At 39.3% G+C, this 25892-nt stretch overlaps 1 protein-coding gene across 1 annotated transcript in view; it reads left to right on the forward strand.

The window, feature by feature from the left end:
- The window catches only part of LOC126416712 (eukaryotic translation initiation factor 2A), a 167589-nt gene that overhangs the window by 101142 nt on the left and 40555 nt on the right, over positions 1–25892 (forward strand). The window contains exon 9 of the mRNA XM_050084523.1: positions 5560–5734. Within this exon, the coding sequence (XP_049940480.1) occupies positions 5560–5734 (175 nt within the window). The remainder of the gene's footprint in view (positions 1–5559; positions 5735–25892) is intronic.

Here is a 25892-nt window from a genome sequence, read left to right on the forward strand (position 1 = left end):
TTGTAGCTTGCCCGGGCATCCCAATTATTGTCTCCTGTTCTCTCAGTCGGTCGTTCATCTTCCGGAACGGTGGCTCTGGTAAGGGTGTATGATTGTGGTTTGCATCAGAGCTCTTCTCTCTGGGCTTGAGGTTTTCCATCTTCCACGTCTTTTCTGGGCCCCTCTGCGTACACCCCCGTGGTGTGTGCCCTGCCCATGTCTTCGGCTCGATTTGGCACAGGGCCCGAAGGACTCAGTCCCTCCTGAGGCCCTCCGCCGCCGATTTCTTTCAATCCTTGCCACGTTTCAAGACTCTGACATTGTCTATACTGACAGTTCGATGGTTGCTGGTCACGTCGATTATGCTCTTACTCTTGGGGGATCATTATGAACAACACTCATTGCCGGCCGGCTGCAGTGTTTTCACTGCCGAGCTGGTCGCCATCTCTCGCGCCCTAGAGTATATCTGCTCCTACTCAGATGAGTCCTTCGTTATCTGTAGTGACTCCCTGAGCAGTTTACGAGCTGTCGACCATTGTTTCCCTCGCTCTCGTCTGGTGATGGCTATCCAGGAGTCCCTTCATACTCTTGCTTGTTGCGGTCGCTCTGTGGTCTTTGTGTGGGCCCCGGGTCATGTAGGCATCCCGGGAAATGAACGTGTTGACAGGCTGGACAAACAGGCTGTCGGTGCACCAGTCTTGGAGAGTGGCCTTTTGGAGAGTGACCTCAGGTCAGTTTTGCGGCAGAAGGTACTTCGCACCTGAGGAGAAGAATGGCGCGCCCTTCCTTCAGCCAGCAAACTTCGGACCATCAAGGAGGCTACCGGTGCGCGGCACTCCTCCTTGCGAGTCTCTCGCAAGGACTCTGTTGTCCTCTGCCAGCTGCACATTGGCCACACGTCGATGACGCACAGCTATTTATTGCGCCGCGAGGACCCACCTGTATGTCACTCTGGGTCAGCTTTGACTGTGGTCCACATATTGTTGGACTGCCCGCTTTTAACTCCGCTCAGGCAGACGTTTGAGCTGCCTGGTACGCTTCCTGCACTTTTATCAGTTGACTTTGTTATGGCAGATTTAGTTTAGAGTTTTATTCGTGCAGGGGGTTTTTATCGCTTGATCTAAGTGTTTGTCCTTTTTTTTTGTGCCGAGTCTGGCCTGTGGCCTACAATTTTAGACTGGTGCATTTCTTGGTGGTTGGCTTTTCCTATGGTCGCCCAACCACTGTCACATTCGGTGTGATTTTAATTCCTTTTGTATGGTCTATGTCTGTATCTTTCTTGTCCTGTGTCGTCTCTTTTCATCTCCATTGTTTGTGGGTGTTTCAAGTTCATGGAAAAAGGGACCGATGGCCCTAGTAGTCTGGTCCCTTCAGAGTAAGGAAAATGTGCGAACCAGAGCTGCTTGATGCAGAATTAAAACATCTCACCAATGCATTCATTGCTCAAGAACGGTTATTCGTTCGCTGAGGTGAAAAGAACATTAAGACCACTGCATAGAAATCATAGTAATGCTCAAGTACTGGTGAAATCAAAAGTTTTCCTGCATTTCAGTGAGGACGTTACTGACCGTGTAGGAAAAATCTTGAAGAAGCGGAACATCTCAGTAACATACAAACCCACTCAGAAGATACAAGATGACCTAAAATTGGCTAAGGATGCTCACCAAGCACTGGAAAAAGCAGGAATTTATAGGATCCTGTATAGTTGTGGGCAGGTGTATGTGGGTACTACAAAAATAACGGTCAAAAAACGACTAGAAGAGCACAAGGACAACTACAGAAGAGGAGAGACTGATGGATCAGCTGTTGCAGAAAATGCTTTGCAGCCAGGAGACCACCACATTCGTTTCTATAGGACTCAAGGACTGGCAGCCAAAGGCGGATACCATGAAAGGCTATAGAGAGAGGCCATAGAGGTCGTAAAACACCCCAGGCATTTCAATATGGAGGAGAAGGGCATGAAATTGAATGACATCTGGATTCCAGTGCTGAAGAAAATGTGTACCAGTCTTCCAACTTGGGGTGACGATGACAGCAGTTGACAACAGCCAACTGTGTTTGCACATTCAAAAAATGAGACGTCGCGCCACTGCGCAGAAGCGGAATTTTGCTGTAGTCAGTAGCGAGCCAGGGTGTGAATTGGTCATTCAAAGAAGCTACGATCCGCCATGAAAATGTCCTCTTCAGATGGGGACGAAACACTGGGTTTTGAAGGTGAGATCCGTTCGACCTCAGCGTAATAGCCAGGAGCATTTTACTAATTATGACATTTCTGGCCTTGTAAGTTTACATTTTATATTGTTTAGAATGTTAAAAAAGTAATCTCATAAAGTATCCTGTCTGAGCTCTAACAGAAACAATACAAATCAGTGTCGTGAACGTACATTGCACTTCACTAAATTTGTACCTTTAAATCAAGTGTGGTACTTTGTCAAGCCAAAATGTAGCTTTGATGAAAACACTATATTTTTTTGAAAGATAAAATACTTTGGATGACATTCATGTGATATGGGAAGACTGATGAATGACTCGAACACAGGTTGCAGTACAGACCTAAAAGTCTTTGTGGGCCCAGCTGCCTGAGTTCCACTCGGAATATTTCAGTACATATTGTGAATTCTCAGTGCTGCAGTGTTTGTGATGTAACAATAATTTTAAGTGTCCAACAGGCTAAATTTAATTCCATGTAAATTGCTGCAAATAAGTACTATTCCCCATAAATCGCTGAGAGGTGGAGCCATTTTATATACTTCATCCTTCATAGGATGAGCAACATTTTTTTATTTTTGAGTATGGCCAGAATTATTTTTAGATGCCTGTATTCCCTTTCGCCTGCTTTATCTGGTGCATTTTTATATTTTCTCCTTCTGTCAGTTAAATTCAACACCTCCTGTGGTATCCAGGGATTTATACTGGTCATTGCCTCTTGCCCTATTTCATCCTCTGCTGCCTTCAGTGTTTCATCTGTAAAAGCTACGCATTCTTCCTCTACTCTATTCTTTTCCCCATTTCTTGTCAGTCATTACCTAATGCTTACTCTGAAACTTTCTACAATCTCTGGTTCTTTCACTCTATTCAGGTCCCATTTCTTGCAAGATGGCACAGTGGCTTGCACACTGGACCCGCATTCAGGAGGACTATGGTTTGAATCTGTTTCCAGCCACCGAGGTTTGGGATTTCGTGATTTGCCAAAATAACTTCAGGCAAATGCTGGGATGGGTCATTTTAAAGGGCATGGCTTGTTTCCTTCCCCATCCTTTAACACTCCAAACTTGTGCTTCATCTCTAATGATCACTGTCGACAGGGTGTTAAACGAAAATCTTCCTTCCCTCCTACCTTTTTGCAGTTTCTTCAGTTTCAATACATAACCAATGAATTGTTGTTGGAGTGTACATCTGCTCATGGAAATGTCTTATAATTTGGTTCCAAAATTTCTGTCTTAGCATTATATAATCAATCTGAAACCTTCTGGTGTCTCCACGTGTCTTCCACTTATACAGCCTTCTTTCATGAGCAGTAAACCAAGTGTTAGTGATGATTAACGTATGGTCTGTGCAAAATTCTGCAGGGCGGCTTGCTCTTTCATTCCTTTCCTCCAGTCAATATTCTCCTATTTGTCCTTCTCTTTCCTTTACTACTATCGTATGCAAATCCCCCATCACAATTAAATTTTTCTCCCCTCTTAACTGTCTAACCAATTTCTTTCATCTCATTGTGGCTTAATATAACACAAAATGTTTCATTAAAAATAAGATTTTATGTTTGAGCATTATGTAATATAGGGTAGTGACCCATTTCAGATAATATTCCCAATAGGTACATTTATCTGTTCCAGAAAATGAAATTTTCCATGTCCAACACTTAGGAAATTATGTTATTGTTATATCTGATCAGAAAGAGTGGAAAACTGTGAATGTGCCACATTTAGATGGCAACACTTAATGCAAGGAACACTGAGTCCTTGTATGTGGCCTGGCTTCATATTTCATGACAACATGGATCACCATGAATTCTTCAGAATACATGTTTTCTTTAATGCCGGTGAGCTCAGGGAAATGGACAACTTTTTGGTTAGAAGTTAGCCCTACCACAATGTGATTTTCTTTCGCAATGTATCCTGACCAAATCAGGAATAGGATGTTTTTTTACCTTGCAGTGTTTTACCATGCACAGTGTGTAGTGAAGTCTACAATCCATTCTGGATTATCTAATTTTTCCTTCCTACTTTCCTTTTTCTTTCAGAAACTCAACAATAGTAGGCCTAAAATTGAAAAATCATTCCTAACATGCCCCTTGACTTAACCGATGTACTTCGCAATAATATATAATGTCTCCGCACTTTTCGTTCAATTGCATGAACAACAGTTGCAACTGACAGTCTACTAGCACATGTGACTTCAGAAAATTTAGTATTCATACCACCAATTGCATCACGTGCTCCATGCCTGCTAATTTAGCACAAAGTACTTCTTGATGTACAGCACAATGAGTCTGTTGATTATTGTAATTTTTTGCTCTTTCATCATCAACTAAATCTTTCTTTATGCATGGTGATGTAATGTCATTCTATTGCAAATTTGTGGTACCCATCAATTATGTGATTGCAAAATAACCATTGAGAATTCTCATCCTTCTATGGTTTCTACACATTTTTAAAACTTGAGATTATAAATCACTATACAGCCTCTATTTTTGCAAACAACCACTTAACCTATGAACTCCCTTTATTCCACAAATAAGTAGTGAAGGATAAACAGCACCAAAACTAGATTCCATGTAACTGGAGAAAGGTGTACCAGCCAAAAAATTCTGCATAAGATGGTGGAAGAAACAGTGTTACATAGCAGGGCTAAAGCAAATATCATGCTGTTCAGAATGGTTTAAAGGAGGACTGAGCAGTGCTAAGGCAGGCCAACACTTCGGACCATGCGCTTGCAGCACACTGTGCACATGTGCAGTTTCGCATGCCTCGGCTGACCCTGGCTTAGTTCATAGCATACTTTGTAATGTAACTATAAATTTCTTCTTGTAAAGTTCATACATATCATACAAACTGCATATTTTGTCAGTTATCATGTTTTAATGGTACAGTGGATGGTCATTTCTTAGTTTAAAAGTACATAAATAATGTACCTGATAGATTGTCAGTTTGTTAATAATGTCCTTACAGCTGTTTGCCTGTGAACAGCATGTGTTACCCAGACATAACACCAGTTAACCGTGCATACTGCTCATGTTAGTATTCACATTATTATTTTTGTGGCCTGTCACTAGGAACATATTTGCTAGATGTACTGATGTTTCCCTGTATCTTACAGTTTTGCAGTGATTGTGTTTTTTTGTTAGAAGTTGTCCAAAATTGCTTGTGGTAATCAGTAGCCAGTAGCATTTAATAAGTTGCTGTTAGTTCTTTCTAGCAAATATTTTGGTGTTAAAAGACATATGGTGCTTTTGCAAGGAGGAGGGGGAGGGGCGTAGTGACTCAATAGTTACATAACTGTCATCATGTTATAACTGTGTATTAACGGCATATAAATTATAGTATTTTTTATCATATGTATTCCTTGACTTTTATCTACTTCTTTTGCTGGGAGGCTTTGGTAATTTGCAAGGCTATGTAGAAATCTGGGACACACAAGCAAAGAAGCTGATAACAAAAATGAGTGCCCCTGATACAACATTACTCTTATGGTCACCAGATGGTGAACATTTCATGACTGCCACAACTGCTCCACGGCTCAGAGTGGGCAATGGGTAAGTAAAGCTATGACTGAATTTCTTTTACTACTATGTGTTGTAGTCGTGGAGATACCCAGAGTTCCTGTTATTGTCTCCATGAACATAAGGTTGTAACTGTCTAAAGCTTGAATAAAAAACCTTACTTACAAATAATTTTAATTTCAGCATGATTTACTAGAATCAGTGACCATTAAGCTTTTCATGTTATATTTAGTTTGATTTAACCTTAGATTATGAATGTTGCTGCAACAACACCAGCAGCAGCAGCTGCTGCTGCTGTTGCTGCTGCTGCTATCTCCAGTAGATATGAGGAGCTGATCATTACCAAGTTACTACTACTACTACTACTACTACTACTACTACTACTTCTTCTTCTTCTTCGTCTTCTTCTTAAAAAACTTTGTGTTTTATTCTACAGATAATCTGTCCTAATTGTCATTTCTTTGCAAATGGCAGTGAATATTGTTTGAAATGAATGAAAATTTCTCTGAACAACATTTAATGTGCTTATAGTGGCTTGTAGAGTTAACTTGTGCCACCAGTCCACACCTGCCAATGATGTCCATTGCAAAATTTTCTTTAGTGTTGTGGAAATTAAATATTCATCTTGTCGTGCTCTAACGCTCCAGAATCTGCGTATTGCTATAATGCTCATTGTTCTGTAACTGCCAAGTATGTAAGACAAATAAAAAAGATATTTACTCTTGATAATTTGAATGTGGATATGTGATACTTGGCAGTTAGAACAGTTGTGTTAGTGGATAAGCAAATTAGAGCATCCTAAAATATTGACGTGTCAAAATAACATTAATTCCGAATCTGAAAGTGAATAAAAGTCGGGCAAAATACCCAGTTTTATTAAATTTGACATCACAATCATATGAAGAGACCTGTGACTAATATTTGTTTACAAAAATACATGCATAATGGCACAATCACAAGTGTATTCTAATAAGACCACTTTCAACCGAACCACAGAACCATTTTAATATAAGTGTGCAGCATGGTGGCTTTAGTCTTATTAAGGATCCTGCATTGACTTCAAGACTTAAAAACACATTGCTGCATATTGATCTGAAGGTGAAAATTTTGTACAGTTGAAACAGCTTATGCACTTGTCAGGCAATAAATATTAAAAAAAAAATCACCATTGTTTTTAGAAGCGGTATGGCGATACAGCTCTACTGTACTGCTTCATTTCACAGGAGTGCTTGATACTGTGTAGGTGAAACAACTGAATAGCATTCCTATACAGCAGTGTATCCGCAGCACTTTCACACAGTACTCCACTAGAAACAACAGAAAATTCTGATTGAGCAAATGGCCCAGTGATTAAAACACTGAATTCTCTTTCAGGACAGGAGTTCATATCCCCCTGGTCCTTTTTGATGTACCTTTTCCATGGTTTCCTTGAAATGCCTATGGTGGATGCTACAATGATTCCTTTGAAAAAACTGTCACCAGTTTTTAACTTCATGTCAATTAGAGCGAATGCACTATTTCTAATCAACTTGTTATTGTGGGACATTTATCTTCCCTCTCCCTCTCCCTCTCCCTCTCCCTCCCCTAGTAAATTTTACCTAGCATACTCAGTATCAGGAAAACACTATCTGCATCCTCGTATTAGATAGAAGTGGCCACATTTCTGATATTGTAAAAATTGTTGCCCATTGCCCCACAACGTATGATGACATGTAGATCAATATGCAAAATATTCTGCATAGATGGTGTTAAGAAGTACTAGAGCACAACTGCTTTCGTCTTGTGTATCTGACAAGATTAATTGTCACTGAAAGAAAGAACCACTTACAGGTCAATGCTTGCATGATACACAAATGGCTATTTCTATCAAAGCCTGTGTGATCTGAAGACCAGCAGTGCAGTTAGTAGTGCTATTTATTTTACCTTGGATCATTTTACAAAATGACATTATGTAAATTAAGTTATACAGAAGCTTTTTACATTACAAACATAATTAAAATATTATTTTATTTTACCCAAAATCTGTGCAGATATATTTTTAAACACTTTCACACCAATTTGCTCACTACTGACATCATTTTCCAAAACTCTTGAGGTGGTCATATATTGTTGAGTACCATCTTACCTGAGCAACAATAATATTTTCCTTAAATCACAGTTGCAACCATGGTCTTTGGGTAGCATCTTTGACTAGTAATTAAGAACATCCTAGGTCCCGGGTTCAAACCTCGCCACTGCTTAAATTTTGTGTAAAAATCATCAGCAATGGTGCCTGAAGACTTACAGCACAATAAGTCACCACCTTTCTGCCAATGGCCTTATGAAAGAGGGTGGAGGAGTGGATGGAGTTTCAGGACACTCTCCTGTACTTGGGGTGGGAAACTGCCCTTAAAAGGTGCAAGGATCAGCAGTGATTTAAGTCATGAGAATAAAAAAGGCAGTGGAAACTGCTGCATTAATGACAAATAATTTGTATCCGTAGGACATGTGGCCTGTAATTGAAAAAGTGACATGACGATGTCTCCATGGGCTAAAGATTCCAGACTAGTCCCCCATTTTGATCGCTGGGAAGGGTCTGCCAGAGGGGGCAGGGGGTCACCATGAGAAAAGATTGAATAACCAAGGAAAGGATAAAGTTCTAAGAGTCAGTGCGTGGAATGTTAAAGTTTGAACATGGTAGGGAAGCTAGAAAAACTGAAAAGAGAAATGCTAAGACTTAATTTATCGGAAAGAAGACAAAGGTTTATGGTCAGATGAGTACAGGGTAATACCAGCAGCAGCAGAAAATTGTATTGTGGGAGTAAGATTCATTATGAATGGGAAATTAGGGCAGAGAGGTAGGTACTGAGAATAGTTCAGTGATAGTGTTGTTCTCATCATATTCGACAGCTGATCAACACCGACTACAGTAGTTCATGTATGCATGCCAATGTCGCAAGCTGAAGATGAAGAGGTAAAGAAATTATATGAGGATATTGAATGGGCAATGGAGAAGATTAAGGGAGATGAAAATATAATATTCATTGGAATACGATCATAGGAGGAGGACTGGAAGGAAGGATTAAGGGGGAATATGGGCTTAGTAGTAGGAGTGAGAGAGGAGAAAGACAAAAAGTTCTTTAATAAATTTCTGGCAGTAATACTGAACACCCTGTTCAGGAATCACAAGAGGAGGATGTATATTTGTAAAAATCCTGGAGATACGGAAGATTTCAGTTGGGACATCAAGGTCGAGAAGGGATTCTGATATAAGATATTGGATTGTAAGGTGTACCCAGGAGCAGATAGAGACCCAAATCACAATTTAGTAATGATAGTGAGTAGACAAGTCAGGCAGAATTAATGTGCTGAGTAGTGGGATATGGAAATACTAAGGAATGATGAGATATGCTTGAAGTTCTCAGAGGCTGTTGATATTGTGATAATGAATAGTTCAGTAGGCAGTTCAGGCGAAGAGGCATGGACACACTAAGAAGGGCAATCACAAATGTTGGTACCTCAATTGATTGATGAAAGAAGGAAGTACAGAAATGTTTAAGGAAGTTAAGGAATGCAGAAATACAATTCACTTACGAATGAAATAAATAGGAAGTGCAGGGAAGCTAAGGTGGAATGGCTGAATGGAAAAATAAAGAAATTGAAAAAGAAAGGAATGTCGGAAGGACTGGCTTGGCATATAGAAAAGTCAAAACAACCTTCGGTGAAATTAAAAGCCAGGGCGGCGACATCAAGAGTTCAGTTGGAATTCCTCTGTTAAATGCAGATGAGGGAGTGGGTAGGTGGAAGGAATACATTGAAGGCCTCTATGTGGGGAAGGACATGTCTGGCAATGCTATAGGGAGGGGGGAAACAGGAGTCAGTAGGGAAAAGATGGGATTCCAATATTAGAATGAGAATTTAAAAGAACTTTAGAAGACGTGAGATCAAATAAGGCAGAAGGGATGGATATTATTCAATTGGAATTTCTAAAATCATTGGTGAAAGTGGGAACAAAACAACTATTCACTTTGGTATGTAGAATTTGTGAGAGTGGCTGTATACTATCAGACATTCGAAAAACATCATTCCCCATGTTCTGAAGACAAAAAGAGCTGACAAGTTGGAGGATTATCACACAATCAGCTTAACAGCTCATATGTCCAAGTTGCTGACGTGAACAATATACAGATGAGTGGAAAAGAAAACTGAGAATCTGTTGGATGGTGATCATTTTGGCTTCAGGGAAGCCGATGGCCTTGCCGCAGTGGTAACACCGGTTCCTGTTAGATGACCGAAGTTGAGTGCTGTTGGGCTGGGCTAGCACATGGATGGGTGACCATCCGTTCTGCCAAGTGCTGTTGGCAAGTGGGGTGCACTCAGCCCTTTTGAGGCAAACAGGAGCTACTTGATTGAGAAGTAGTGACTCCGGTCTTGGAAACTGACATACGGTCGGGAGAGCAGTGTGCTGACCACATGCGCCTCCATATACGCATCCAGTGACATCTTTGGGCTGAGGATGACGCGGCGGCCTGTCTGTACCATTGGGCCTTCATGGCTTCAGAACTTGGCGAGAGAGAAATCAGTAAGTTGAAATATTTTGCATGTTTTCATTCAATAATTTCATATGGAATATTGTTCTGGGGTAATTCATGTTTAAATAGGAATTCTGCCTCGTCCAAAAATATGTTGTAAGACTGGCATGTGGTGCTCACACACAGTCATCTTGAAGGCATTTGTTTGAGGTGTTTAAGCATTTTTACTACTGCTTCACAGTACATTTATTGCCTTACGAAGTTTGTTGTAAATAACCCACTGCAGTTGAAAAGGAACAATGATGTACATAATTACAATACAAGAAGGGAAAATACAGTTGGCTGTAGCACAACAGGAGTGTTCAGTGGTGAAGCCAAAAACTTTTTAGCACTTATCCAGTGATGTAAAATGTGTGACAGATGGAGAATTTGAAAACAAGCTGAAAAAGTTTCTCCTTGACAACTCCTCGTATTCCATAAAAGAATTTCTATTATTTTAATGTGTAAGAGGTGTGGGTAGATATTACTGACACACTTTTATGTCATTAAAATAAAAATGAAATAAACACCTATAAATAATCAGTATGCAGCCATATTTACAAAGAAAGTTTCTGATGTGAATGTAAAATGACTCATTCCACTTCATCATGATTTACTGTGCAAATGGTCCATGGAACATGAAAGTAATGCAATTTCATTCATTGCATGTCTCTCTTTTTGTGCCTTGCTTCCACTGCCTGTTCTATTCTTGAGAGTAACTTAAACAAAGAGAACAAAACAAACAATAAAAATGTTTGTATATCATAAACTCGTCATTGATACAGCATGCATTTTATCTGTGTGTTTACTACATTTCAAACAATGGAAAGTCCAGGATGGAATAACGACAATTATGTAGAAAGGATATATTGCTACTCACCTCTACTTGAGATGGCATAGAGGAGGCATTAAGTCACAGATAAGCACAATGAAAAAGAATACTAGAAATACAAGGGTCGTCCACAAAGTAAGTTCCCTTTGGTTATATAAAACAAACATGTACAGATACAGAAAAAAATATTTATTGTACAAAAATCTACAACTGATAAACTACTTTTCTACATAGCTTCCAAAATTTTGTAGGCACTTGTCATAGCGTGGCACAAGTTTTTGTATGCCTTCTTCATTAGAAGGTTGCTGCCTGTGTATTCAACCATGTGGTAGCACATTCTTGCAGCTCTTCATCATCGTTGAAGTGTTGACCACCAAGGACAGATTTTAGGTGTAAGAAGAGATGAAAGTTGCTAGGAGCGAGGTCTAGGCTGTACAGAGTGTGATCAGATGTGTCACAGTGAAATTCCCGTAAGAGTTGTTTGGTCACATTCGCCGTGTGAGGTCGGGCATTATCGTGGAAAAAAACACCACCTTTTGACAGTAATCCTCGGTGCTTGTTCTGTGTTGTGTGGTGCAATTTCTTAATGGTCTCGCAGTAACCACATGCGTTGATTGTTTGACCTCATGGTAAAAGCAGCAAAATGCCTTTTCTGTCCCAAAAAACAGTGCACATGACTTTTCGAGGTGTCAAGATTTGCTTAGGCTTAACCTTCATTGGGGATGAAGTGTGCCTCCACTCCATTGATAGCCGTTTTGTTTTAGGGGTGTCGTACAATACCCAAGTTTCGACCCCCCCCCCCCCCCCCCCCCCCCCCCCGTGAGTATCCGAGAAAGAAAATCATCGCCTTCTCCATTCTAGTGCGTCAAAAACTGAAGTGCACTGCCCATCCGTTGTTTTTTGTGTTGTTCAGTAAGAATTTTGAGTAACCAATGTGAACAGAGTTTTCGAAATTTCAGTTTTTCAATGAATTAATGATTGTGAGATTTGCGGAACTTCCTTTGCAAGGGCACTAAGTGTAAACTTACGGTTTTGCTTAATCTTCTCTTCAATTGTGTGAACCAGTTCATCAGTAACCACAGACGCGTATCCACTTCATTCTTCATTGTGCACTTGATCACATCCTTTATTGAACAGTCTGACCCATCTTCTAGCCAGTGAAACACTCATAGCATTTTGTGCGTAAACCTCGCGGATTTGCCGATGAATTTCCTTTGGTTTAACTTTCTTTGCATATAGAAAAGGAATCACAGATCTGATTTCACACACGGCGGCATTTTCAGTTACGGCTGATGATATAAAGAACCACTACAAAGCACACTTCGGCAGCAGCGATCTGAAAATGGCGTACGTGTCTTCTCATTGAGTCAGAGTAACTGCTGCACGTGCTCGGAACTGTGATAGTAGTGCTGCAACGGATAGAAATAGAAACGGAACCTACTTTGTGGCCGACCCTTGTATTTCAGCTTTCAGACAAAGTCCTCCTCCATGCACACGCACCTTACCACCACCACCACCACCACCACCACCACCACCACCACCACCACCATGCACGCACCTTTGAGCTTGTGCGTGTGTTTTTTCTACTTTTGGAGAAAGACTTTATCTGAAAGTTGAAAAATTTATAGAATTCTTTTTCATTGTTCCTGTATGTGACTTACTGCCTCTTCTGTGTGGATATCCTTTCCATATGATTGTTATTCCATCCTGAACTTTCCATTGTTTGAAATGTAGTAAACATGCAGATAAAATGCCTACTATGTCAATGATTAGTTTATTGCTTGCAATAAATTTGTTCTTATTGGGAAATTACCTCTAACATAATAATTAATGGTTGTTGTTGTTGGTGGTGGTGGTGTTGTTGTGGTCGTGGTCTTCAGTCCAGAGACTGGTTTGATGCAGCTCTCCATGCTACTCTATCCTGTGCAAGCTTCTTCATCTCCCAGTGCCTACTGCAACCTACATCCTTCTGAATCTGTTTAGTGTATTCATCTCTTGGTCTCCCTCTACGATTTTTACCCTCCGCACTGCCCTCCAATACTAAATTGGTGATCCCTTAATGCCTCAGAATATGTCCTACCAAGCGATCCCTTCTTCTAATCAGGTTGTGCCACAAATTTCTCTTCTCCCCAATTCTATTCAATACATCCTCATTAGTTATGTGATCTACCCATCAACCTTCAGCATTCTTCTGTAGCACCACATTTCGAAAGCTTCTATTCTCTTCTTGTCTAAACTATTTATCGTCCATAGAAATGACTGACACTTAAATCTATACTTGATGTTACAAAACTTCTCTTCTTCATAAACGTTTTCCTTGCCAACGCCAGTCTACATTTTATATCCTCTCTACTTTGACCATCACGAGTTATTTTGCTCCCCAAATAGCAAAACGCATTTACTACTTTAAGCATCTGATTTCCTAACCTAATTCCCTCAGCATCACCCGATTTCATTGAGCTACATTCCATTATCCTTGTTTTGCTTTTGTTGATGTTCATCTAATATCCTCCTTTCAAGACACTGTCCATTCCGTTTAGCTGCTCTTCCAGGTCCTTTGCTGTCTCTGACAGAATTACAAGGTCATCAGCGAACCTCAAAGGTTTTGTTTCTTCTCCATGGATTTTAATTCCTACTCCGAACTTTTCTTTTGTTTCCTTTACTGCTTGCTCAATATACAGATTGAATAACATCGGGGATAGGCTACAACCCTTTCTCACTCCCTTCCCAACCACTGCTTCCCTTTCATGCCCCTCGACTCTTATAACTGCCATCTGGTTTCTGTACAAATTGGAAATAACCTTTCGCTCCCTGTATTTTACCCCCGCCACCTTCATAATTTGAAAGAGAGTATTCCAGTCAACATTGTCAAAAGATTTCTCTAAGTCTACATATGCTACAGATTTAGGTTTGCCTTTCCTTAATCTATTTTATAAGATAATGGTAAACTTTGGTATATGTGCTTTTCATTTTCTCTATTTTTGGTTACAAGGGAGTCATGTTTAAAGTACATGTGCAGCAGTTGCATAAGTGCTTTCTGTTAGAAAGAAACAAACAACGGACTGTTACCCTCGATTCCTTAAAATATCAAAGTACCTTGTACACCACGCCATGCCACCTGAATTATGTGCTGTACAGTGATGTTGTAATTTTGCAGTGACATTCAAATTAAATGTCGTGACTGATGCTGAAATTTTACTCCATATACAGTGAAATCATAGTAAGCCGTGAACTTTGTTCCTTTCGTTATTTTATGAGTAGTGTCAGGGAGGATAAAAGTTTCAAAAAGATTTGAAATCATGTGTAAAGTTTGTTATAAATCCCTAAGTGCTCTTATTCTTAAACACTGCATGAGACGGCGCCAAGACACAGACACAGTTTATACCTGTAATACTTGACTTTTCGTGTTAAACCTTTAATGTAAGGTTGGACATTGGAACAGTTATATTACAGCAGAATTTTAAATTTTATGAAATATTGAAAATCAAATTTGATGCCCCTGGAAGCTGTTAGATAGGCAACCTGCAACTAGGACCGTGCGGCTATTGTTTAGTAATATAGGTAACACTGCTTTATATCTCTTAACTATTAGCATCACACATTCTGTTTTTAAAATTATAGTGGAAAGAAAAGCAAGTATTTCTCTTAAGGCAAAAAAGTCCTTGTGTAAGTAATGTTTATTAGAAAAGAAATTAGAACTTTTGAAGAAGAAGTGATATTAACATTCACCAACATATCTGATGCTTATCACTGAAATCTAATTGTGTAAAATACACACAAAGCAAGAATTATATTTATTCTCATGATATCACATTATGTAGATTTGCAAACTTGCAACCAAACTCATCACTTCCACTCTAACATTGACTGATATGTTCCTAGTAGAACTGTTCATGATAGTTGGTTTGACCTTCCATGTATAAGTCATTGCAAAGAAACTTTTAAAGTAATAGCAAATTCTGCACAATGACTATGAAGCAAAGCATAGGGCTATAGAGAGAGAGATGCTGAATGTAACATGTTTTGTTGTTACGAGGGCAATGAGTGAAGTCTCTGATTACTACTGCAGAAGAATACTGTTAAATAATCTCACATATAACATAGAGAAATTCTGGTCATTTGTAAAAGATGTCACTGGCACAAATGTAAGTGCCCAGACACTCAAGGATGACACAGGATCCAAAACTGAGCACCAGTGTTGCAAAAACACAAATGCTGAACTCTCTTTCCAGATATTCCTTTACTGATGAAGATACCAAGGACTGCCCCCGTTCATGTCTCGCATCACTGCAAAGATGAATGATACATGTATATGAGAAACAGCTGAAATCACTAACGTTAAACAATGCTTCTGGATCATATCAGATTCTGTACAGATTTGCAGCAGAGTTAGTCCCCATTTTAACCATAATGTATAACATCACTTGAATGAAATACTGTGCCGATTGGAAGGAAGCACAAATTGCACCTGTCTACAAGAATGGTAGCAGAAGTGAACCACCACAGTACTAACATCCAATCTCTTTGATGTCCATCTGTTGTAGAATCCTAGAACATATTCTGACCTCAGACAACATGTGGTATCTCAAACAAATGACCATCTCTGTGACAAACAGCTCAGATTCCACAAACATCAATCATGCAAAATCAAGTTCAGCTATTTTCACTTGTTATCCTGAAACGCCTCGGTCAGGTCAACCTGGTCGATGTTAGACTTCCAGAAAGCATTGATTCAATGCCACACCAATGCTTATTATCAAAAGTACAATCATAAGGGGTATCGAACGAAATTTGTGACTGGGGATTTCTTGATATAAAGGGTGCAGTGTGTTTTCTTGGATGGAGACCCATTGACAGATGTAGCTGTAAGACCAGATGTGATATAGGGAAGTGTGTTGAAATCCTTGTGTACCGTATTTACTCGAATCTATGCCTCACTTTTTTTCCAGTTTTTGTAATCCAAAAAACCGCCTGCGGCTTAGAATCGAGTGCACAGCAAGGGGAAGTTCTGAAAAATGTTGGTGGGTGCCACCACAACTAACTTCTGCCGTCGAATATATGTAGCGCTACACAGTCATGCTTTAAAGGCACACCAAAGATAAATACTGGCACCAAAACCTCTGCGTCAGCAAATAAATTTAAATAAAAGGTAAAAGACGAGCTTTTTTCTGCACCACGAGTTTCGACCACTGCATTTTCATACATTATCCAACGAAGTAAATACAAATTCCGTATTGTTCATCTTCGAATGTAGGAGCATTTCAATGTACTACGAAATTCCGACTGGCAAGCCTGTTTGGGATGTTTGTCGATATGGCCAACTCTACATTCTGAATTTTTTCCTACTTGTGAGAAGAGATGGTTGCTAATAGGAACTTTTATGAATTGTGAATCACATGCAGTATTCTCTTCACCATAAGAATAATACGAATATAAACATTTTGCCATGTATTGTTTCGTGTTTGCTGCTATCTTATTTAAATCCTGTCCGCCTAATAAACTACAAAACTAGAGTGAGACAACAGCAAGCGCGGAAGAATATACATATCATGTCATGTTCATATTCGTATTATTCTTAAGCCTAATAGTGATACAGTCAGAAATGAAGCGTGGCAATTGACTAGAGTTTTAAATCTAAGATGACTCTAATTTCTGTGCAGAATGTAATGTACTAAAGAGGCGCCTGCAAAGATTTTCAAACAGAGAAAAATTTTCGCTAAACTCTCGATCAGAACATCATCTATCATACACAGTCTGTTATTTGGTTCTTGTTGATCGTTATCAAAGAAAGCAGCAGTGTAAGTAACAACAAATAGCAGTCTCTTGCCATTGTTTGGCTAATGAGACGATTCCTCTCTCTTTTTTTTTAATTGTAAGCGGCGGTAGCGCGCACAAAAGCAAGCCATGCCGTGAGCGGCGACAGGCCGTAAACACGCACTACCAGAATGCGACAATGCATGACACAATACAGTAATGCATTTTCAGCTTAGAGTGACGTAAACACCTATAACAAAGAAAACGGAGCTTATCAGATCAAAGAAAAATAAGCAATCTATTCAAACCAGACGAAGCACGTGAAAAAGGAAGGGTACCCGTATAAATACGGACGGAGCGTCTGACGCATAGCAATGGCTACCTGGTAAAGCTTAACTGCTAAGCTTACGACTCGAACCAAGCTACTGTAGCTGTATCGTCATTCATTTGAACTAAATTGTCTCATATTACAGTGGACCAACTTTGTTTCGATTTGGAGATGCGGCTTAAAACTTTTCTCTCCCCATGAATTTAGAGTCTCAAATTTCAGGTGCGGCTTAGATTCGAGTAAATACGGTATCTTGTATATTAATTTTGTGGCAGGCAATAGTGATGTCATACTTTTAGCAGATGATGCAGCTATCTGTAATGAACACTATCTGAAAAAGCTGCACAAATATTCAGTCAGCTCTTGAAATAAGGTGGACACACACACACACACACACACACACACACACACACACACACACACACACACACACACACACAGAGAGAGAGAGAGAGAGAGAGAGAGAGAGAGAGAGAGAGAGAGAGAGAGAGAGGTACTTAAACAGTTACTCTTCCCGCACTCCATACTCATTTGGAACTAGTATGTGGCTCTGCCATCGCTAGAGTGGTTTGCCATCTATCTATGTGGAGGTAGCGACTATTCTGCAAATCAGTCTGTCACCACAATCTGCAGTCCAGAAAATAATATAGAAGCAAACTAAGTGTATGTCATTGTTCCATTCTGCTACAATTATATTCCACCCATTTATTCATGCCTCGTGTTCTGTTGATCACATCTCCATCACAGGGGTGTGGAGTTAGTCAAGACAGACCTTAAAAATAGAACTGTAAATTTCAGGAACTTAATCTGTACACTGTATTAAAAGCAGACTCACTCTCTACTACTACTACTAAGTAATACTTACACCATCGTAATGCAACCTAGCAAATCTGCACTGTTGCTTCCTTAGTTATTTAATATAACTGCTATTTGTTTCATACTGGTAGTGTAATATTCACAAGAATATAGTATTACCATAAAAACATAGCCACAACTATAACACCACATGCCTGTTTACACTGTATTACTACTCATGAAGTAGTTTTATGATGAATGTGGCTGCTTGCCATGTAGCCAACAGTAAATTTCAGTCCTTCAGTACATTCGTAGGAATTGCGGATGAGGTAAATTTCTAATTTTCCTTTGAATTAGTTTGGATTCCCAATTTTTTGTTGTTGGAAGACCATGGCACCAAAGTAAGTAGCTTCATAATTTTCATTGGGATAGGGTCTGCAGCTGCAGTGAATTTTTTGAATGATTTCATGATGCCTTCAACTGCCATTCTCTCTATTCCGTGTGCAGTCATTGAGTTTTCACCGTGAACCATTTTATGGATGATTCTTTAGTGGTCTATTATGCCATGAACATCCTTGCCCCTATGACTGTGTGAAATTGTCACAAAATAAATTAGAAAAAGTTTTTCGTTGTTTTATGAGCTCGGGCTCAAAAGTAACATACTCCTGAAATAGCTAAAAACCTTCTTTAACTTATTTTGTGACAGTTACATGCAGGCATGGGAGCAAGGACATATGTACTGTAATATATCACTAAAGAATTGTCTATAAAATGCTTGAAAATAGTCTGAGATAAAAATTGTATAATTGCACATGGAATAAAGATAATGGCAGCTGAAAGCATAAGGAAATCATTCAAAAAAATAAATAGTTTCACTTTTAAAGATAATGGCAGCTGAAAGCATAATTAAATCATTCAAAAAAATAAATAGTTTCACTTTGAACCGTAAGAAGAAGACAAAGCCTACTTAAAATTATTTTTGTATGTTGTATTGTGACTGTGTGCATTACAGTTAAGCCAGAACTGATTTTTATCAGTAACAAAAACCATTAAGGAATAGGGTGTAAGAATTCCAGAACACTTTGCAGTTATGTAGTTATCTACTGTACACAACATAGAGAGTGCCCCACAAAGTGTATGCACTGTTAAATTGCTAATAATTTCAAAATTGACTTCAATGTGTCTAGATGGGTAGCTGCTCAGGAATGTTTGCTGCAGTCTTGATGTTCATCCAATTTTCATGAGTTTTGGCCATAAGCGGCATCTTTTGGTGTTCTCTGTAGTTAAAAAGGCTCGAGATGTTGAGTCTGGAGAACATGGTGGATACTCAACAGTACCTCTTTGGTCTATCCATCGTGTGGTTATATTTTTGTTGGGGTACTCCCGGACATGTTCAAAATAGTGGGATGGGGCATAATGTTGAAAGTAAAACCTTTCATTCCCATATAGTTCACAGATGGCAGGTACAATGGATGTCTTTAGCTTCATTGGGTAAACTTCATTGTAACTTTTCCATCAGAGAAGATAGATCTAATCAAACCCAAAATCCCCAATAAGATCACCACTCCACACATTTACTTGTGGTCCATTCGCGGCTTTGTCCACATTGGCATGCAGATACGCGGCAGCCCAGTAGATGCGATTGTGGTGATTACTTAGCACTGAGTTGAAAAATAGTGCCTCATCAGATCACACAATTATCTCTGACATCGTATCATTGCCGCACACCTTGCCATTAACACACTCGTTGTACATCGATCTAAGATTTGGTTGCCCTCATCGTAGGCAACCCTCCTGTCTTTGGCCCAACAAAATGAGAGAGACTACCAATAGCAAAACGTGCCAAAATGAGATTCTTGATTCTACAGTTGTATTTTTACTATTTATACAGCTAGACTCCAACGAATTTTACATTCAATTTATTTTAGTAGACCATTAATGTATAATTCTGTTGTACATCAATTGCATGATGCGAGTCTCTGTGAAGTTAAGGCTTGAACTGTTAGCTATGAACTAGCTGTAGGCTTGTAAACTATCTTTTGGTCATGTTTAGTAAGGTTTTGGTGAGCCCTTAATCAGCATACTTTTCATCAACAAACATTACTCTTTTGAAGTGTCCTACATCCATACTCAACAAGCCAAGGTACATGACGGAGGGTTCCATGTAGCACTACTAGTCATTTCCTTTCCTGTTCTACTCATAAATAGAGCGAGGTGAAAACAACTGTTTATAGGTCTCCTAACACTGATTTTTCTTATCTTCATGGTCCTTATGCAACACATACGTTGGTGGTGATAGAATTGATCTGGAGTTGGCCTCAGATCTCAGTTCTCTAAACTTTCGCAGTAGTGCCTTGTGAAAAGAGCGTCATCTTCCCTCCAGGGATTCCCATTTGAGTTCACAAGGCATTTCCGGAATACTTGGTTGCCGATTGAACCTACTGGTAACAAATCTAACAGCCCCCCTCCGAATTGCTTCGATGTCTTTATTTAATTTGACCTGAAAACACACTAGGATTCTATATGCCATCTCCTTTAGAGATGAGCTACACTTTCCCAAAATTCTCCCCACAAAGCAAAGTCAAGCATTTGTCTTCATGACTATCAACATGGGCTGCTCATTCCATTTCATATTGTGTTACCACATTATGCTTAGCTATTTAATTGATGTGACTGTTTGAAACTGCACACTACTAATGCAATATTCAAACATTAGGGGATTGTTTTCTGTACTCATCATCTTTAACTTACATTTTTGTACATATAGAGCAAGCTGCCATTCACCACACCAGCTAGAAATTCTGTTTAAGTCACCTTGTATCCCCCTACAGTCATTCAAGGATAACACCTTCTTGTACACCAAAGCATCGCCAACAAAAAGCCATAAATTGCTCTTCACCCTGTCTGCCATATTATTTATGTATACAGAGAATAAGAGCGTTTCTATCACAATTCGCTGGCATATTCCTGACGATACCCGTATCTCTGATGAACACTCACTGTTGGGAGAAATGTGCTGGGTTCTGTTACTGAAGAAGTCTTCGTGCGACTCTCATATCTGGGAACCCATTCAGTATGCTCATACCTTTGTTAACAGTCTACTGTGGGGCACCATGTCAGATGCTTTCGAGAAATCTAGGAGTATGGAATCAGCCTATTGTCGTCTCTCAGTGGTTTGTTAAGGTATCAAGTGAGAAAAGGGGAAGCTGAGTTTTACATAAGCAATGCTTTCTAAATCTGTGCTGTTTTATGCACAGAAATTTTTATGTCTCAAGGAAATTTATTATATCCGAACTTGGAATGTGTTAGAGAATTCTGCAGCAGACTGATGTTAAGGATATTGGTCTGTAATTATGCAGGTCCATTCTTGTACCTTTCATATATACAGGAGTCACCAGCATTCTTATCCACTCACTTGGGACGCTGCATTGGGCGAGAGATTCATGATAAATGCAACTAAGTAAGGGGCCAGTTCTGCAGAGTACCCTGTGGAAAACCAAATTGGGATTCCATCTGGACTTAGTGACTTATTTGTTTTCAACTCTTTCAGTTACTTCTCTATGCCAAGGGTGCCTAATTTTGTGTCCATGCAGGAGTTTGTGTGACAGTCAAATGACTGTATGTTTGTACAATCTGCCTGCATGAATGATTTCTTAAATGTGAAATTTAAAACTTCAGCTTCTCTTTTGCTGTCATCTGTTGCCAATTAAATAGTAATTGGATAGAAACCTTCAAGCTACTTAGTGATTTTATGAATGACCAAGATTTTCTCGGGTTTGCGGCAAGATCTTTCACTTGGCAGAAAATCCTAAGAAATTTTGGTATTATGTCAAAGCGATAGGTGGATCAAAACAAAATGTCCAGACACTCCATGACCAAAATGGTACTGAAACAGAGGATGACAGACTAAAGGCCAAAATACTAAACGTCTTTTTCCAGAGCTGTTTCACAGAGGAAGACTGCACTGTAGTTCCCTCTTTAGATTGTCGCACAGATGACAAAATGGTAGATATCGAAATAGATGACAGAGGGATAGAGAAACAATTAAAATCGCTCAAAAGAAAAAAGGCCGCTGGACCTGATGGGATACCAGTTCGATTTTACACAGAGTACGCGAAGGAACTTGCCCCCCTTCTTGTAGCGGTGTACCGTAGGTCTCTAGAAGAGCGTAGCGTTCCAAAGGATTGGAAAAGGGCACAGGTCATCCCCGTTTTTAAGAAGGGACGTTGTACAGATGTGCAGAACTATAGACCTATATCTCTAATGTCGATCAGTTGTAGAATTTTGGAACACGTATTATGTTTGAGTATAATGACTTTTCTGGAGACTAGAAATCTACTACAATCAGCATGGGTTTTGAAAAAGATGATTGTGTGAAACCCAGCTCCACAAGACTCAGAGGGCTACAGATGTCGTGCATCACATTATGTCCTCCATTCCGAAGTTAATTTCACTTCTGGGACACAGTATGACTCTGTGAATGTCTGCTTTCTGTTAAAAAGTTAAGACTCAAATGCATGAGGGATGCTGTTAATACCTCAGCTTTTTAATTTTCCCAGTAACTAGATCACTTGATAGATCTGCAATTTCTAGGTCTAGCATGATTTTTTGCTGTGGAGAATCGTTTTTTGGAAACCCAGCTGAAGGCAGTTGACAAGTCCTGCTCAGACTAATGAGCCATCATTCTGTTATAGGCCACTTTCTTAAAGTTCTTGGCAAGACTGGAAGGCCTTAAATGGGTCTGTAATAAGAGGTTATTTGCTTAGCTCTTGTAATGTGAGTGGGTGTCACTACAGCAAGAAATGTGCCCCAAGTCATTGGCTGATAGTGTAGGGGTTGTCATATCAAGGTTTTAATATTGAACATTTCCTAGTCATATGGTAGGAATATCAATGGAGTAAGCATTTGTATGGACAGAAAATAATTTTTGCCACTCACATGAATGGACAGCAACAGTCACATTGATGTGGTGTGATGTAAGGTTGTCCATAAGCACCTTTCAGATTATAAGTGTCATTACATCACTAGTACAAAGAGATCCCATTCAAAAGTAAAATGGGCTTCCTACCTGCATCTTATAGGTATTGTAATAATTTGAATTTGATATCTGGTATGATCTTGGCTTAAGCCTTTGAAGAGATAAATTCCAAGGGTATTTCACATGTTTGCAGCAAGCATTACAGTTGAAATGTTACTGTGTACATGTGCGTTATAGGAAAAGAAAGAGTAGTCTAATCACCATTTTTTATATATATATTCTACAATACTTTATTGTTTTGTTTCATCTATTTTTTATGAATTATGCTGTGGCTCCATTGCAAAACGGCTTTGTAGTATGCCAAAGTGAAAGTATCTCAAAAAAATTAGAATTTTGAGCTGTCACATACAGCAAATTATTGATTTACCTCACTCTGAATTATTTTTCAACATGAAATCTTCTGTTTTTACTTTCTGGTACAATCTTTGTTCATCCTTCAGAAAACAAAAATATTAATTGCACATAATCATTCATGCATCATAGGAACTTCATGATTACTGCAGAAAAAGCACATTGGTTTGGAAAACGGGTTAATGTGAAGCAAAGAAATGACTCAGGTTTTCTTATATAAATTTTATCTGCAGGGCAACGTTGATGAAAATGTGTGCACCTTCAACAAACTGATCAGTAGTACACTCTCATACTACCAAAATTATCCAATGCATATATCATAAATATATGGCCATACAGTCACATAAAGTAGTTCCACAATTTTACTTATGCCTTCATTATAGTGTGTTTCATAATAATCAACACACAAAGTGCTTTTTGCTAGTATGATAGCAGTAATTAACCTTTAGGCAATGAAAACTATGGAAAAGTATGAAAAGTACCTTTTCCTCTTCTGACAAACAATTCAAACTGCATCCATTGCAGCAACAATTCAGCACCATTGCTGTTACTAGTAAATAAATGTGTAAACACGGAGACAGTACATAAGTTTATGTCTTGCTCCAAACTGTAAACAACCATATCATACAGTGTCCTGTAAATAATTCTGTTTGATGTTTGCCACATGGGCCATACATTGTGCTCACTGTTCTGAGCACAAGCTGCTAATCCCAGGAATTATCCCTCCACTGTCCGTGCATCTGTTTAAAATAACTCCTGTTGTGAAGACTTCTAAGCTTAACAGGGCTTCATTGTTGATACCAGATTTCAAGAGAAAGTATGCTGCATCATATGAGACTTTAGAAAAACACAAATGAAAATTTTGGTTCAGGCTTTTACAAGATACTGGGGGAAATGTTCAAGGCAACCCTGAATATAAGACAATGGAGGAGGAGACGAGGAATTTCGTTGAGAAATTTTTGTTTTTATTGAATTCTGACAATTGAATTTAGAGACTGCTTTATTAACATAAAATATCTAGACATCTGCCTAAAAAAAGTCAACACTTTGTTTCTATCTGTGTGTCTCTTGATGGACTGATGTGATGCTGATATGCAAGTAGTTACTCGCCTAAAGCTACGGGAAGTCTGTAAGTTTGTGTTTGTTTTGCATCATAATGTAAGCCCCACCCTCTTCATTGCAGTCATACACCGGCTTGTGCTTGCTTTGGAGGAGGAGGAGGAGGAGGAGGATATTAGTGTTTAACGTCCCGTCGACAACGAGGTCATTAGAGACGGAGCGCAAGCTCGGGTGAGGGAAGGATGGGGAAGGAAATCGTCCGTGCCCTTTCAAAGGAACCATCCCGGCATTTGCCTGAAGCGATTTAGGGAAATCACGGAAAACCTAAATCAGGATGGCCGGAGACGGGATTGAACCGTCGTCCTCCCGAACGCGAGTCCAGTGTGCTAACCACTGCGCCACCTCGCTCAGTGCTTGCTTTGGAATCTGCGACATATGCAGTTGGAAAATTCCTCTTTATCTACGGTGACTTCATTCAGATAATTTCTCAAGTAATAGGGAAGCCTTAATTGTGATTCTCTTGCATATACTGAACAACCTGCTGCTACTCTTTGTGAAATCTTCCATGATTTGGTCCCCTGAAAGTTTGGTGTGTAAAAATGGTTATCTATAATTCGTTCTCCATCTGAAGCTACATACAAACATTTGTTTCTGTTTTTGTGTATATAGACTGAAGAAATGAGTAAAAAATTGTATCAAGGCTGTTTACTAGGCAGGTGCATTAGCCACTGGCTACATTAGCACAGCGGTTCACAAAACTGCATGTATTACTCTGGCACACTGTTCGTATGTAAGGGGGAACTTAAAGTAGACTGCAGTGGCAGTGAGGATTTAGATCGAGGAGGGAGGCGTGCCAGGGTGCTCAGTGGCAAATGCACCTGCCTAGTAAGCAGATGACCTGGGTTTGATTCCTGGCCTTGGTACAAATTTTCACTTGCCGCTTGAGTCTGTATACATAAATTATATCTGTATGAGACCAGTAAAGTCTCTGAAATTGTGTCGTTTCATTGCATTTGTTTCTGTGACATCAAATTTTCTTCCCCCTGCATGGGTGTGTGTAGCCTTTGCATCATGATTAACAATAAACCTAAACTTAGTTTTGTATTGTCTGATTGAACCAGTTGTGGACTGCAAACTCTTAGATCCACATTTCTCAACTGTTGTGGCTGTGATTTGCATCCATTATCAGTTGCTATAATTTACAGTTTTTACAACTTTAAACAAACTGAGTAACAATATTATGTTAATCTGCTGAATCAGCCGAAATGGGACCACTTTGAGCTAACAGTGTACTTCAGCATTTGTTGCCAACCTTGAAAAACAATAGTGCTGTGGAACAGTAGTTGTTTTAGCACCTTTGATGACCTTCATGGTTAATTTATTATGTCACATTTCAGATGTTCTGTGTGAACATATTTATATTAGAATTAATTTGCCTCCTGCAGGAATGTGTAATATTTCTGACTATTTGCCCATTTGTAAAG

Source organism: Schistocerca serialis, chromosome 8 (genome assembly GCF_023864345.2).
Source record: "Schistocerca serialis cubense isolate TAMUIC-IGC-003099 chromosome 8, iqSchSeri2.2, whole genome shotgun sequence".
NCBI classification, from domain to species: Eukaryota; Metazoa; Arthropoda; class Insecta; order Orthoptera; family Acrididae; genus Schistocerca; species Schistocerca serialis.